Here is a 17,103-nt window from a genome sequence, read left to right on the forward strand (position 1 = left end):
TCAAGTAAAAGTGAAAAGTATTGTGCGGTAAAACTACTCTTAGAAGTACTTTTTTCTTCTTCAAAAAAGTTACTCAAGTAAATGTAACGGAATAAATGTAACTCGTTATTACCCACCTTTGCTCATAAGTCCAGTTATCACCGTATATAAAACATGAGGCGTTTGAATGTCAACATTGGCTCCAAATTGCAGTGGTGTCTTACACACAGACACAAACACAAGCCTGTCTTATTTGATCCTCAGCCTGTGAGCGTGGACAAGCCGCCGAAGGCCGGGGCTGGATTGTCGGAGTCTGCACCAGAACAAAACAGTTACGATCATCTGTATTGTTCTGTAATTTCATCTCTGGGATTTCCTCTTACCAGCAGAGCCTCGTTGCACACGCCCCCACCCATCCGATTTGCTCGCCGTCCATCATCCCGCCGCTGTCAGAGGACGCTGCCAAATTCTTTGCTGCATGAAAACTATTGTTCCTTAATGTTTGAGGAGACTTAACCGACTCCTCAGACAGCACACCCGCCCCCTGCAACCCCCCGCTAAAGCCTTGGTTGAAAGTCGGGCAGGCTTCCTTGGCTTTATGTTCAGTGGAAATGTTGAAGCAAAGCATCTGAGGCCACAAAGTGATTCAAGGCCATGAACATCAGCTCATGAACATGTACAGGTTTGTGTTCAGGCGTTCTGGCAAGTCGACAGCACGTTCAAGGTGAGCACCCACCTGGGAATTACGACCGCTCGCAGATGATGCAGGGGAGAAAAAGTACATCCTTCCTGTTTCTGGATAATCTATTTGATTTTTGAGTCTACACGGACAGCGCCGTGATTTGTGTTGTCCTAGAGCTTTCCTCTCCACACTTCATGAACATCTTATATGAAATGTTTACTTTCTTCTTCTGCAGCCCAGCTGTTTAGAAAATGTGTGTTGGAACATCATTCAATTATCTTCGCATGAATGAGTAACTTACTTCAAAAATAGAATTTTTGGAGCCTGATTCAAGGTTCACAAGAAAATTGTGGGATATACAAAAAATCACTATATATTGTAAAGGTATTTTAAAATCCTATGTTATATTTTACAAGCGATGGAGTAGAGCAGTACAATGTTTACAAAATAAATAGCTGAAGATATCTCTTCTTAGCTAAGTAAGGTACAGGAATATTTTTTGTTCTTCCCAGAGGATAAACAAATTTGGTTGGTTAAAAATGTTCATCTAAACAGTCCTTTGGTTTTTGTCCTTTGGTCAGTTTCTGAGGAAGGCGGCAGTTGAGCCAAAACTAGTCAAGGTAAACGAAAAACATTTTTGTCTTAAAAAAGAAAAACCAAAGGACAAAACAATACGTGCCTGTTGGCAATGTGATATTGTCTGTCTGCATGTGTTGCGTTACAACTACCGCAACGAATCGCTGGCCAAAACCTCATAAGTCACAATTTTGCAAATTTCCCCTTTTTCAAAAATAAATACTTTTGGTGGCTGTCATTTTTACAAAATGTTGACATCTCTTTGATGATGCAATGTTAACGAGCATGCCGTTTTGGGGGTTTCCTGAAAAGTGTGATATGCTAGTTTAATTTTCCTGTCTATGGTGGTTTGCATTGTGTGTTAGCATCAAGCTAGAAGACCATCGTAAGGCAATGTTACGAGGTTTGGTTAAATACACAGAATGTAATTATCTTTTTTATGTGTAGTTATATTCAAGCATTAAACAGCTAGAAATACACATTCAGGGCCTTATTTTCATGCTTAGCGCAAGTCTAACGCAAAGCACAGTCTAACTGCCTGCATGGATGGAGATTTATATCTTTTAGCATTTATATCTTTCAGAGTTTGCGCTGTTGTGGACGTGAACACAGACTTGCTACCCGGTCAGTGGAAGCAACATTCCTTTCCTTCCGCTCCCTTTAAATGGAATCTCTCTTTTCATCTTGGCAGAAAATCTGTTCTGAAATACTTATTTATCTTCACTTTTACTGTTTTTTACAAGTGTTTATTTTCACGACTCACTTTTTAACGTAAATTGGCAAATTTTTGTAAAGTATACGAAAATATTTCCACTATTTTCCATGTGTTAAAAAATCAATTTGTCACTATAACGTGACCCACGGCAAAATGGATTTGAAATGAGCTAAGTGAACAACTATGCTTCCAATGGCCCCTGACCAAGTTCTGAGGGAGATGTTAGCTGATCGTGTGTCTCGCCAAAGACGTGGAGAAAAGGACAGTGAGTCAGTCAAGTCCAAACCTATTCACTTGTCAGACATCATCATCCTGCACTCGAGTGTCCATCCTACTTAGCCGCAGCTCACAATTTGAGGCTGGCCCTGAATGGACCCACCAGAGAGTTGTACATCTGGGTCCCAGCGCAGGATGATGTCAAGACTGGCGCTGACCCAAAACCCGCCGCACAGAGGGTTACTCAGAGAGGTCGGCCGCACGTTGTTTTCCCTTCCTGTGCCTCGGTGACATCTTCCTGCCGGGGGGAGCCTCGGGGAGCCATTCGAGGGGGCCCGGGCTCTGAGCATGGAGGACTTAGCGCAGCAAATTCCAGTTGGACTGAGACGGCAGAAAGGGGGAAGGTTTACTTTAGTGTTTGGACCTCCTGCATGCTACTGAAATTCACTTTCCTTTCAGCCTCCTGTGACACCTGGGAGCCTTCCTCTGTCCTTCTGTGGAGCAAATTGTCTTGCGATTTAAAGTGATGTCAAACTGCACTTGTTAAGGATGCACGAGCTGAAACTGCCAGGTAGTAAAGTAGTTGTTGTTGTTTTTTTCAAATGGAATAAACTTTGTTACTCAACAGAATTGAATGGACGTTGTAAAATGTTGCTGACCTCGATGGGCCTACCATTGGAAGAAAAAATAAGATCTTTCCAGTAGCAATTCTCAAATGAACGTCTATAAAGTAACTACAAAGTCACTCAGTTGAACGCAGACCTCTCCCAAGGCCAAACGGTCAACAAAGGTGTGTGGATGGCTGTTTTTATGCTTGTTTGTTAGCTAGCAAACTACATCCTGAGTCATAGACGATGACAAACTGACGGATACTTCCATTGTGATTCTGTAGGGCGTGCGGTTTAATGCATGCCAAAATGTACAGTGGAACTTCGGTTTTTGTAATTAATCCCTTCCACCAAGTCTGACTAAAATTGAATTGTACAAAAATTGTACAGTATGACATTTAATAATTTCCAAAAACCCCAAAATATTAATCAAAAATGAATCTCATAGAGAATAACATACAGTGTGAAAGAAATAAAAAAGTGGATAATAAAGTGGATAAATGAGCATTTACAATCACTTTTACTTGTATTAACAACTCTTGATACAGCGAGGAGGGGAGAGAGGGCAGCCATTTTTGTACTGGACTATAAAAAAATTATTGAATTATATTGTCTTTCTTGTCTTCTTTATCAAATAACCGGCACTCTGAACTTTCTGCTGTAATGTGGAAAACAAAGTTTCAACAATGCAACACGATGCGGCAACACTTGGACAGCATTGACGTAACATCCTGTCCGAAGTCAAGCTTTCAAAATAAAAGTATGCCAATATAATAACACTTCCACCACAATACAGTAGTCACGCTCAAACTAGTTTGTATTAATTGAGTGTGACTGTTAAATAAGCCACCGGGTGGCCCAAGAGAGTGTGGCAAAGCTATTATTATACTGGTTGCTTTTATTTTGAAGGCTTGACTTTTGACAGGATGTCTTACAAGGCCTCCCTTAGTGTTGCCAAGTACATAAATGGCTGAGTTAACAGAAAGAGAAAGAAAAGTCAAAAAACTATTTAGCCCAAATGTGTGCTGTTTAAAAAGTCATTAAAACAACAACGCTAGTGGAGACAACTATTTGTCCCGTTCAGGTTGAAACAAACACATTAGACAAATGAAATACAAAGGAACACTATTTTTGCATCATTTGCTTCCACTGCGAGAAACAGGCTTTCACTTTTGACCTCTGACCCCATCTCTCCCTGTCTGTCGGGCCCACGGCAGTGATTTATCCCTCTGGCATACCAACAGCTGTGTTTGGGGGTCCGACCAGAGTGCGGGCCACTATTTGCCATGACTAATCGATAGCAGGCTTCAAAAAAACACCAATCGTGAGATTGAGAAGGGAAAAAACACACACACCGGCTAATGACAGCGGAAACCTCACACTTTTACTGTGGTGAACAGAATAACAGTGCGTGAGATAATTTGCAATTAAAAAAAAAAACTCTACCATGTGCTAAAACTGAAAACAACAACCACAAGATTTAAGTAATTTTTCCTCGAGATCAAACTTTTAGGATCAGTTATTTGGATGCATGAAGATGACCTATGTAGGAAATTTCAGTATAGCCTACTTAAAGCACTTTGTACCAATTTTACAGTAGCCTTTTCATTTGACCATTTATGAATGACACATTTTTTAATTATTAGAGTGACACCTTAGCTGTGTATAATGGGAACTCCTCTAGCCAATATTTTCAGACTGGATTCGGGTTTGAATTTGTCGCCCTGTCTGCGGATGTGACGTCATGTGTGTGTTGTGTATATGAAGAACTTAAAATAAGCTTTAGGCTCCGGGTGGTGGAATGGTTACCGTCACTTTCCTTCGGTGCAGGTTGGCGTGGGTTCGCTTCCTGCCTGGGAGACCATATATACAGTATGTGTGTGAGTGCACCAAAATACAAAACAAAACTTAAGATGTAGTTTCATTTTTCAGCCACAGGTGGCAGTAGCGATTTGAAATGGAATTTTCTGCGTTCAGTAGTTTTAAGTACCGGTTTATCTTTCAAAAATCTGACTGAAATGGAGACATTTATTCTGGGTAAAGAAGCACACAGAAACAAAGTGCTAAGCACACTCGGCCATCAAGTAGTAATGTTAACTAAGTGATTGTTTAGAAAGAATTGTTCTTAATTTGTGTGATTTGTTGATTGTTCTTTATTAGTAAATATTGCGAGTAAGCCAGCAACTGACAGGATTTTAAAATTCATATGTTAAATGTTTTTTTCATTATAGTCTAACTGTAATCTTGAGATAATATTGCGGGTTTTTTTTATTTTAAAACTCAACATTTATCTCAAAAACGTCTTATTCTAGTACGATTTTGTATTTTTCCTTTACCACTTATGTATGCAGGGATTTAAAGAGTCTGAATTAGCTAGAAATAAGGCTTAATGTTTATGCAAGGTAGACATAACCTCAGGGGATGGCTCTTTATAGTTAATGAAAAATCAATAATCTCATTAAAAAAAAAACATTCTTGATAAAATAAACTTTATTACATTTGTTGTAAAACAAAGAAGGACAAACGCTCATAAGTCTCAAACAAATGCACTGCATCATTGAGGGGCTTACGCTTACATTTCTCGGTCAAGTATAAATATTGTAGCCTGGCTCCACTGTCGATTCCAGCATGTGCATGTGTGTGTGTATTTGTGAATGTGTGTGCGTGTGCAGCTCTGACTCTTCCCTGAGAAAGTCTTTTGAGGGTTTTCAGGTTGGCAATCCTTCATTGGTCAGTTCAGTCAGCGTCTCAGTCTGAGTGGGCCCAATCTGCGCATCTTCAAACACTCACTGCTGTCCTTTATTGGAGAAGAAACACATTGAGTTCAGTCACTGTCGTTGATTGCTATCGAGAGGAGACTTTTCTCAAACTTGGAGTTAGAGTCAAATGCATCAATTACACTGGTCAAAACACATTTTGGTGCCAAGAAAGTTTCAATGGTTTTAGGAAATTTTGAAGTCGCTGAATCCAAAAATGTGTGTGTCCAAATTGGCTCTAGTTCTTGATACTTTATCTTCCACCAAAAAAGTGCTAAGAATACACAAGTTATGACTTTGGGATTCACTTCATGTTACAGCTTCAATGCCTATTCAGTATTCTTTTCTTTTTTTTATGCGATATCATGACAAACAGCAGTCGTTCTTGCAGAGAGCGTTCAATATGCAAATCTTGTTGCTTGTGAAAATCAAGCAAAAATTCTTTAAATTGGGCAAGATTAGCAGCAAAGAACAAATATTCCATTTAGCAATGATTGAAATACATTTGGTAAACTGTCAAAGCACAATTATCAATCAATTGTCAAAAAATATTGATATCTCTCAAGAACTAAAGCCAATTCAAAGGAACATCATATAATTTCTGGACTTGGCAGAAAAAATGACCCAGAAACCAAATATTTTGGGTATTTAAAAAAAACAACTGTTGGCCAGTGTATCAAAATACACGTAGAATCAAATTTTTTTGTATTATTTTGAAACTTTTAGGAGAATAACAACTTAATGAATACACTCTAAACCAAATAAAATTTCAACATACTGTAGCATCTAAATGTTTCCTTGTACCTTTGCATTCATCCATCACCCATTCTTCTAAAACGAACTCTTATGCGATGGTTCTAGAGCACCAAATGGTACTTGAGTTAGAGTTCTAAAGAACTCCATCATGCTGCATGGCATCATGAGTGTCACCTTTCAAAAGAAGCAGTAATTAAGTCCAACCAAAAAAAAAAATCCAAGTGGTTTACAAAAACGCCATAGAATCAGGAGGGAAACAGAATCTCTGTGGCATATTGATAATTTTAGAATGCACATTTTACAGGACTGTTGATAGTGTAAATACTGAGTGGGGCCGGATTAAAGAAAAAAGCGTACCCTAAGTAGCCTGCAGACCATATTTGGCCCACCAATGAAAAAACGGCTTGGCACAAATACAATCAATGGAAGAAAAGAGGAGTCTGTGCGTTTTGTATTTGCGGCGTTTATGTGCTTTTTACGCGCGCAAATGAAGACGACTCCACGCGTGATAAAACCATCTCATCTTGTTAAAGTCGTCTCGGCTTTCTCGTAGTCTGCATGATGGGCAAGCAAAGGTTTTATTTACCCCTTTCCTCTGGTTGCTCAAGCAGAAAGTGCAGATGGTCCTCGGCTGCTTGCTTCCCTTGTCTCCGGCCTGCGCGTGGACCACGTCGAGGCACGGCTGTCCATCCGCGCAGCTGTCCCCGATAAGAAGCACGTTGGCCAAGTGGGAAATGTAGCTGGATGCCAGGCGCAGCGTCTCGATCTTGGAAAGCTTTCTGTCCACCGGCTCGGTGGGGATGAGGGTCCTGAGGGCCGTGAAGGCGCTGTTGACGCTCTGGGTCCGGCCACGCTCCCTGGCGTTGGCCGCGTTGCGCTGCTTCACGACAACCGGGGCGCAGGACGCGCCCTCCGCTTGTTGTTGAGCGCCGCCGCCGTCGGCGCAAAAGAGCGGCTCCGAGCCGTCGTCGCTCTCGCTGCGGTTGTCGTCGTCCTCGGACGCGATGCTCAGGTCGGAATAGAAGCGCGTGGCCACCGGGCGCAGCATAGCGAACGTCATCGTTCCACTTTGGCGGTCCCAGAAATAGATGCCTCTGCTGCAGCAACACTACATGTCAACACGCGGCTCTACATCGCGACACGTGGAAGGAAAGTTGCTTGGGATGTGTTCACTTTGGCTGCGGCTTGCGCGAGGGGTCGGGCGTGAGGCGTTGGCAGGGTTGATACTGAAATATCGATACTCTGATGTCAGAATCGATACACAGGATAAAACGATATTGATATATTTGAGCTACACTAAATAAATAAATAAATAACGCAAAAAAAAAAAAAGTGCTCACACCCAGGCTATACTTTTTAGTAAAAGTAGAAGTACATTTTGTATATAATATAATATATGTAGTAGCCTACATTGTTGGACTTATGTGTACATATACGTGAATGTATGAACTTGTGATTGGTCCGTTACCTTGATGTAGTATCATATAAAAAGGGTTGACAGTATAAGTTTTGGTTTCAGTCGACACCTTTTGTTTTTTTGTTCTTATAACAAGAAATGCATATTTCTTTTTTACTCATTGATTGTTATGACCAAATAAACTAAACTAAACTAAGTACTGAAAAGGTGCACATTTACAAAAAGTTGATAACACTTTCAATGGGTTTAATTGTTACTAAAAGGAATCCAATTGAAATTAGATGTTTGCTGTCAATTGTTGTAACTTGTTCCATTATTATTATTTTCTTTTATTTTTTTAATTATTTTATTTTTATTTATTTATTCAGTAATGGTATCAATATTGGTATCGCCAATACCAGCCCTTATTTCACTTGACATGGAACTGAAAACAAAACTTTACGTGAGCAGAAAATCAACAAAGGGCTATGTTAGCCTTCTTTTTTCTTTTTTCTTTTATTTGGCAAAAACAACATTGCCTTAAACAAACACAAACACAAACACAGATCATTCAAACCAAATGAAAACTTGTCATTACATCAACTGTGTCACCAAAATCATGATGCGGTTATTTACATTATTGTAAATTATTGCTTTACAATCTCGTCTTAGTCTGGTATGTTTATGTAAGCTTTTGTTTATGTTGGTTCAAATTACAAACACATTCTTGCCGCATCAACATTTAAATCTTTTAAAAGATTTTGAGAGTTCATCATTTAATTTTCCAGTTCCAATCATAAAGCCAAATGAAGATCTGTGCCTTTAGAGAAGATGTAAGTCTCACAGAATGAGAAAGTTAAGTGTGAGTAAACAAACAGTGAACAGATGATCCCGGAATGGCGAGGGTCTATTTACTCGCTTGCCCCAGGTGCAAAAAGAAAACAGCAAAGTGGCAAAGGGATGATTTAGTGTTGCGGTGTCTCCTCTAAGACTTGAAGAGGATTCAAACAAGCAAGTGTGCTGTGGTCAAAATGAGAACTCCAGCCTTGTGATGAGTCAGCGTCACACCATGTGCGTTTATTAGTTGTCTATACTGTAAATAAATAAATAATTTATTTATACATATACTGTAAATAAATAAATAAATGAATTATTTTACCATCAAAACGCCTTTCACTGTCTTGTTTTTGTTGTTTTCTAGTTTGAGTTCTTACAAAAGCAAAACAACAACAATAATAATAATAATAATAATAGCGTCAAAGTCAATGTTCTGCTTGTTTTCTTGTCAGCTGTTCACTTTTTCTTCCCACCTTTGGAAATGCTGGTGGGCGGAGCTTCCTTGCAGCACCCGTTGGCTATATTTGCTTACCAGCATGTCCACTCAATTTCACCGGAAGCAAGGTGCCGCATTATTGCATCAGTTTGCTTATCACCGGCGTTGCCAGAGTCGTTTATTTCTGCTCAGGTCTCTGCGTAAGAGCACCTTCAGTCAGTCCGCCTGGTCTGTGAGGGGCCAGGGAATGGAACTCACTGCCAGATCAGATTAGACAGTTAACAACATATAAGGCTAAACTAAACATTTGGAAAAAAAAGTGGCTTATTGATTCATATACTAAAAGACACTGAATCTGTTTTGCTGCTGTATTGTTTCTATTCTTAACAGCAAAGTTGTGTTGTCTTCTTAGTATGTCAGGACCTGTTTAGACTAATTGTGTGTCTGTGCTGTACTTATATTTTTGTATTTTATTTCTTTTCTATTTTTACATCATGGCCAGAGCTTGGAAAATAGCCTTCTGTGACGAATTCTTGCTTTTTTTAACTCATGAATTTCTATGTGTTTCATTAAATTGCACGGTCTCCTTTTAAATAAATCAAATCAGAAAGTACTACATTGTTATTATGTCTCCAATTTCTCTACCTTGTGTAGGCTACATTTAGTTCTTTTTTTTTCTTTTTTTCTGTGTTGGTTACAGTCTGTTTTGGTGTCATAAACCGTACTTCTGCCGTGTGCGTATAAGATTAGATCCTGCTTTGTTTTAGTGAGATTTAATTTAAATTGTATTTGGGATCCACATGACTACTGCGGATTACTAAAGGACGTACAGTATAAAGCGAGAGGGAAACTTTTTTTTCTAGTGAACAAAGAGAGTCCACTCTTTCTTTTGGTTATTTTGTGGGTCTTGAAAGATCAATCAAAATGTTCTAAAATGGCTGGCAATATGTGGAACTCTGCTTTGAAAACAACTACCAGTGAATAATAAACGAAAACTGTCAAATATGCTTCGAGTTACCCCAATAAGTTTAATTTATGATTTTTGGATCTTCAGCACATTTTCTGTCTGTTTCATCACCAATATACCCTTCAGTGAGTATAACTACATGCAGTCAAAAACCCTTTGAAATCCAAAATTGTATCCAAATATTGGCAATATTAAGGTTTTGAAGGGCGACCTAAACATGCGGAAAACTGCGAATACTGTATGCTCTTATTCCTTTACCTCTTTTCTAAACCAAATTCTTCCTCATTAAACGCATATCAAGGCACCTCGATTGAATGGGGCATTGGTTTCACTTCAATGCATTCTCTGTTCTTCCTCTTCTTCTTCTTCTTCTTCTTCTTCTTCTTCTATTCCCACTCGCTAAACAAGCCTCACTTGAATTCATTGATTTCTCCATGGTGTCTTCACATTATTTTCTGTCTCTACGGCGGTCAGCCTTTCTTTCAGATGTTCTTGATGTTGCAAATGATGTGATCGGTGAAATCTGTTGTAATAATATGTCCGGAAAAAAAAAAAACACACATTGTGTATCTATGGAAACATATATACGTGTACGGTATATAAGTCCACACTTCTGGCATGTGACCCACCAGAAATACTCAAGCAGAGGTAAACAATCATGACGACGCATCAAAGAACCACACTTTTGGAGCAAGGATTTGTGGCATGAATTTAACTCATTCACTGCCATTGACGAATTTCATCTGAACTATTTCTCGTTAGTTTTATTTTTATTTTTCCACTTTTGTTAACAAGAGTATGAAAACCTAGAAAAAAATTATTGAACATTTAGAACAGATATAAAATTTGTAATTAACCATGAGTTAACTATTGAAGTCTTGCAATTAATTACAATTAAAAAATGAATCACCTGACGCGATAAAAAAAAAGAAAAGAGAAAAGATTATTAAAAATTGGGGGCGTCAGGTGATTATTATATTTTTTTCGTAATTAATCGCATGACTTCATGAGTTAACTCACGATTAATCACAAATTGTATATCTGTTCTAAATGTACAATAAAAAAATTATAGGTTTTCATACTCTTGTTAACAAAAGTGGGAAAAAAATGTTAAACTAATAGAAATAGTTCAAATGAATTTTTTACGTTTATAGCCGTCAATGGCAGTGAATGAGTTAATGTCTTTTATTGAACATAGAAAGTTTATTTGTGTAACGACGTCCGTGTGTCACACTTTCAAAAGGGATATTTCAATTGACCTCAATGACCATGTGTATGGGAGTAACTTTTGCTGCTCATGCATGTAAACGGGTTATCCCGAATGTTTGAGCCACCAGAATTTTTTACCTCAACTCGAATATTGACTGCATGCAAACAAAGTCCGTGGTGGTGTCACAAAAGAGCTAAGGAAGATGCTTACAGAAGTAAAGTCTTACAAAATAAGATGAGATCTGTCTCACAAGATAGCGGTTGGATCACTTGGTTTTACGCAACATTAGAATAATATTTTTCCTGAAAAACTTTGGGTGAATTCCAAATAGTTTGACTTCAGTGGCGTTCAACTTTCCTCTAACTTTAAGGCAAAGTTAGTTAACATCGCATCAAGTTTCAGTCTGCAATACATGTGCCAGATTTTTATAGATTTTTAGTTTGCTCACTTCAAATTGAAGACATGAAAGTTGTAAGACTATCTTTTCTTAGGAGCTGTGAATTGCTACTGAGTTCATTCAAAGGAAGTCGATCCATTTATCTCCGTGATGAGAACGCAGCCGTTTGGGTTCGCCACCCACTGAGTCCTTATTGATGATCTGTCTGAGCCACAGAACAAAGGGGAGCATGTTCTCCAACATTTTAAATGACGTCCTACTGGCCTCACTTCTTGTTCGCGCAAAAATTTCACAGTTGGATTGAAGTGCATAGCCTGTTCGCTGGTGTTGAGCAACAATTTTTGCATTGTTTCAGCATTGCAAAGGAGCCATGTACGGGTGTTGTCTTAGCCTGGCCACTCTCATCCATTTTTCCCCTGCTGATGACACATTTGCATCATGTCATAGCCAAGGCAGCTGCTTATTATTGCAGTAGTAGCGATTTGTTATTACTGACATTTTAGCATCTAACTGCATGTCTTGCTGTAACACAAGGAATTGCAGTTAGTGAAGGGCATGACAGTTATTTTAAGTGAACTGAATCATTAGAATCAGTTCATTGAAAAGAACCGTTGAAAAGATTCGTTCTCAAACGGAAAATGGAGGTAGCACCTTCACTCACTGACTCGTTCTTCTCTTCACAAACAGGAAGCTTCCTCACTGACTCGTTCATGAACACCAATAGCGTGGCTGTGTGGCTGTATGTTAAAATCCCGCCCCCGTCTGAAGCTGGCTGCTGATTGGTTGTTAGCGAAGACGACATGAGCGTTGGTGAGCCCAAATGAACGAAACGTACGTGAACGACACAAGACTAGTGTGTTTATAAATAAGTAGGTAAAGCTGGGCACTTCCATTAATCCTTCAATTCCCGTCAATTTTGATGCCCACCTTTCACCGGGTGCTTCCGCATTTTCTGCCAATGCTTTATGATGCGAAGCTTCAGAAAAATACACGGAATGAAATGGAGCGTCTGTACTCACCCCGATCGACATATGCAAACACGCTCCAATCGGTGTTCACAGTTCGTGGACATTGTCATTGACAGGAAGTCACAAGAGCGGGAAGTGCCCAGCTCTGCAGAACTGTCTTAATACAAGGACCCACTTTCCAACTGTGTGTGGGATTCAATTTAGCTTGTAGTGTTAATTTCGTCAACGAAAACTAAACAAAAATATTTTCGTCATCAGTAACACACATTTTTCACCGGACGAAAACTAGACTAGACTAGACTAAAACCCTCATTAATAAACAATAAGTAGGACTAAATCAGTAAGCATTTTCGCCGACTAATGAAGACGAGATAAAAATGTACTTCACTTAATAAAAACTGGACTACAATGTATGGACATTTTAGTTCATGAACAAAGATAACAGGAAAATTAAATGATTTAAAAAAAGGCTGTCTCTGCTAATCTGTCACTGTGACACTGTCATGTGATACACAGTGACACACCCCCTTTCAAATCTGCAGCTAGCTAGTGCAACATACACAAATACTGGGGACAGACAGGAGGTGGATTCACGGTGAAGATTTAGAAGGGAAAAAAAGGAAATTATAGTTATAATGTAACATTAATCCAACAGCTATAACGTTCCAACAATAATGTTAATCCAACCGCTAACAACTGCTGGCTAACTTACTAGCTTGTAGCATGGAGCCATAGTAGCCACTGTAATTATATGTGAGTTGTTTTTCATCAAAAAGATGAGAGAACATTTTGTGTAATAGTTTTAGAAAAGCTCAACATTATCTGCTGACAAAAAAATATACAGGGGTAAAATGATTGTCCTGACTAAAACTAGGCTAAAACGTTAACAGTTTTTGTTGACTAAGACTAGACGAATAAAATGATGTTTTCTTGGACTAAAAATAAAGACTAAAATGCTAGATTTATAGTTGACTAAAAGTTGACTAAATAAAAACCGGATATGGTTGACTAACTGATTAAAACGAACAAGCGTGATTGGAACTGGACTAAAACTGAGACTAAATTTAAAAACGTCAGCTTGTATGCTTTCTGACCAGCTATACATCTTCACAAAGTCTATGTTTCATTGCTCTCTCCTCAAAGACATACATACACAACCTTTATAAAGATGGGCAGTTCTCTTAACATGTGTGATTGCTTGTGTGCATCCCATGCTGATTTACTACAACGGGGAACCTATAACAGAGACACTTTACAAGGTTGAAACGTGAAATGCAGCTGAATGTATATCTCACTGGCACAAACAGAGGTGAACGTTTAATGCACAATGCGCGACTGAGCAGCAGAGTCACACATCGGCAAAGCAAATCTGGCACACATTATACGCCTGCAGTCGGTTTCAGTTCCGGATAGGAAGCAGTGAGAAATCATTGTGGACTCCTGCACCTAAAACAAACCTCCCACGGTGGAACAAACCAGGGAGAAAGCATTTTGCCAATTGTGGGGGACATTTTGCGGGGAACCCGAAAAAGGGCGGAGGCGGGGGGGGGGATGAATTGACAATATGACAAGTGACAATTTCAATTAAGTATACATTGAAATGTTATACTCCAATTAAGCGTAAATGTATCTTATTTATTATCAAATGACATACAGACAGTAAACATGATATGGAGCAAGTCCTGCCATAAGTAGCGAATATACACAAATGAAGCACGCCCTCTAAAAGCTTAACATTATCCTTAAAAACAGAGGTGTGCATTCCACATATTGACGGAATGTTTTTGTTGACGATTAACGAATTATGGGAAACTTACCAACTGATCTTCTCAGTCCGTCAATGACCGACGCTTGTTTCACTAATGAAAACAAGCAAATGTACACTTAGCTAGTATGCTAACGTTGTCGCACACTATTTCTCCACGCCTTCTCTATTCTGGCTATGTCCCAAAACTGATAGCTGGTTGTGTTGCAGCACTCGGTTCACTACCGGCCGTAATGAGAATGTTTTCCTCCAGTTGTACTGTAAATTCCTCATTATTGCTATGTTTACGCAAACATTAGTTTAGTTGCTCATTTCGTTTGTTTGATATCAGGCACCTATAGGTGGCGATAATAATGATAATACAGTACTCCCTTGTTTGGCTGTTGCTACTTGCTATCTAACCTGCTTAAAGGCATTATTTCACAGCTCTGAACTTGTACTTAACTTGCACTCACTTGTTTTGCTGTCTGTACTGACACTGTAGAAGAAAATCATAAAGAGCAGATAGATATGAAAAGTTACATTTCTCAACACCCCCCTCTTACCCCCCAAAAATCTCCTTGATGCGTTTAAATCCTCAAATATAAAACACACAAAGCCACCCATGTAAACTGCTTCCTAAAAGCAACAGGTGCAATGTTTGGGTATTTCTTTTTTTTTTTTATATGCTGGTATTGCATGTCAAAAGGCCTTTGAGGATTTGGTTACTTCCAGACAGTGGGAGCCACAGGAAGGAAATCTTCTCACACGCGACACACACAAGGGAAAATGTAGAGTCCTTTTGGGTTTGGTCTCCCTTCATTTCCACAATGGCCACAAAGGGAGACCATTAAGGTTGCTGACGTATAGGAAAGTCCTCGTCTGTGCATAACAACCTGCCATGTACAGAACCTGAATACTTTTCTGAAACAGTTCCCTCCCCTGAAACAGAGGCAAGGATTTGCTCTTGCTTGTCTAAAGGCTTTATCTTCAGTGTGTATTATGTAACAGCATCATTCAACGTTGTTATGAAAATGTCACATTTCAAACGTCTTAATTAGAGTGCATTTCTATCTCTTATCAGTAAACCACTCAAGATTCATGGGGGAAGTGAGCCTGAGGTAATTATTAAATTTGAACTATAACAGATTCCTGCATATCTAATTCAACAAGTCGACATTTAATTATCAAGTAATGGATTGTGTGAATGAGCTATGGACATTGAATGTCCAAGTGACACACTCAAGCTCCATGTGTGACTATTTCATACAAATCTTGAGCATTTTGAGATATAGCCCAAAAAGACAATAGACAGACAGTATGGATGAAGTTTATTTTACACACACAGACACGCACAAATTTAAAGTTTTTTCAGAAGGAAATATTTTTTTAAGAAGGCACTATGGTATATAATATTATATTTGAGAAAAACTTTATAAAAACAGTAATAATCACACAAATACATCTAAATATACTGTTGGATATACATGGAGATTGTCACAACTAAACTCAGTAAGTCTTGTTGAAGCAAGGTGAAATCTCTACGTCCTCTCATAAGCAGCTTCAAACATCTGTATACAATTTTGGATTGGCTTTTCAATGAACTCCCCTCCACCCACAAAAGAAAAGATAGACAGACTATTAAAAGCCAAAACAAAACAAAACCTCAACTTACTGTATAATGTGGCATAAAGTCCTTCACTAGACCAGAGAGAGAGAGAGAGAGAGAGAGAGAGAGAGAGAGAGAGAGAGAGAGAGAGAGAGAGAGAGAGAGAGAGAGAGAGAGAGAGAGAGAGAGAGAGAGAGAGAGAGAGAGAGAGAGAATCTATTTGAAAAAGTATAGAATGAAACGCTTCACTGCTAAACTTCGAACGTCAAAGACCAATCTAAGCGTTAACATGCAGATATATATCGCCCCCTGATGGACAACCGTCTGCAATGCATTATCATTCTACAGGGACAAGGAGAATAAAAAATAAATAAATAAAAAGTAGTCCCCTACTACCATTTTAAAGGCTTGTGGTCACTGCAGATCAGGGGTGGAAGCCCCCAAGTATGTTCTGAGGTCCGAGATGTTTGATTTGATGATCTTAGCAGGGATAGTCTGCATATTCAACCTGTGGTAGGCGGCAAAGCGATGACAGCCTCCAAAAGAGTAGAAATAATTTCCACCTTCTCTGCCTTTTATCCAGAGCAAATCGATGGGAGGTACAACGTGGATGTCTGCGCCAGCCTTGGAAGAAAGCAAAAAAAAAAAAAAAAACGTTTAGGAGAGAATTACAACAGTACATAACCAATAAGCATCATCCTTAATTTTTAGTTAACAGGTGATAACTGTTCAAAAATGTGCATTGACTATTTCAAAAATACAGTATTGTGTACGGTCCTGTTCACACGCACACACAACTGGCACGAATTTACTGTAGCAGTCCTACTCTCACCAGTCAAAGTACTGGGGTTGTCTTCCATTAACTGCACCTTTACTGTAATATCTCAACTCAACTTTATTCATAAGGCACAACCACACCAACAGACGAACTGCTGATACTTTTAGTGTACCTTCAATGTATTGACAAGGCTCTGGACTTTCTGTTCGTCCAGAACCGGAGGAAAAGGTCTGATGATGACGTCAATCGGGACGTCGTTCACTTCCTGTAGACCTTTGGAGTGAATCGACCCACTCTCGTCCGTAACGTCACGTTTAGAAGTCATTGTCGATGAGTTTATGCCGCAGAAACCAGACTGGGTCAAATGTGTTCGATTGCCACGCAATAAACGGAACATAATACTGTAGTCCAAATTACAGTCTGCTCCTCGTTACTTCCGCGATGCGTTTTCCGGGGGCGTGCCGTGGAAATCA

General features: G+C 39.1%; 2 protein-coding genes across 2 annotated transcripts; both read right to left on the bottom strand.

The window, feature by feature from the left end:
• Positions 1-5,345: 5,345 nt before the first annotated feature.
• On the bottom strand, positions 5,346-7,476 carry tcf15 (transcription factor 15). The gene is made up of 2 exons (XM_086069249.1): positions 6,875-7,476; positions 5,346-5,573 (listed from the first exon to the last, which is right to left on the bottom strand). Exons 1-2 carry the CDS (start codon positions 7,346-7,348, stop codon positions 5,517-5,519), a joined length of 531 nt encoding a protein of 176 aa, XP_085925375.1. The 5' UTR covers positions 7,349-7,476; the 3' UTR covers positions 5,346-5,516.
• An 8,104-nt stretch (positions 7,477-15,580) lies between these two features.
• On the bottom strand, positions 15,581-17,064 carry srxn1 (sulfiredoxin 1 homolog (S. cerevisiae)). Its single transcript, XM_086069248.1, has 2 exons — positions 16,803-17,064; positions 15,581-16,476 (listed from the first exon to the last, which is right to left on the bottom strand). Exons 1-2 carry the CDS (start codon positions 17,025-17,027, stop codon positions 16,267-16,269), a joined length of 435 nt encoding a protein of 144 aa, XP_085925374.1. The 5' UTR covers positions 17,028-17,064; the 3' UTR covers positions 15,581-16,266.
• Between the last annotated feature and the right edge of the window lie 39 nt (positions 17,065-17,103).

Source organism: Leptonotus elevatus, chromosome 2, assembly GCF_054856555.1.
Source record: "Leptonotus elevatus isolate MCC_2025b chromosome 2, RoL_Lele_1.0, whole genome shotgun sequence".
In the NCBI taxonomy this organism is placed as follows: domain Eukaryota; kingdom Metazoa; phylum Chordata; class Actinopteri; order Syngnathiformes; family Syngnathidae; genus Leptonotus; species Leptonotus elevatus.

Bases quoted from the DNA above. Each gene is read 5' to 3' on its own strand.
- tcf15 (XM_086069249.1), bottom strand. From the start codon at position 7,348: ATGACGTTCGCTATGCTGCGCCCGGTGGCCACGCGCTTCTATTCCGAC. The intron at 5,574-6,874 runs GTAAATAAAACC...TCTCCAATAAAG, and splicing joins TGAGCAACCAGAGGAAAGGG to GACAGCAGTGAGTGTTTGAA.
- srxn1 (XM_086069248.1), bottom strand. From the start codon at position 17,027: ATGTTCCGTTTATTGCGTGGCAATCGAACACATTTGACCCAGTCTGGT. The intron at 16,477-16,802 runs GTACACTAAAAG...CTTTCTTCCAAG, and splicing joins GCCTTGTCAATACATTGAAG to GCTGGCGCAGACATCCACGT.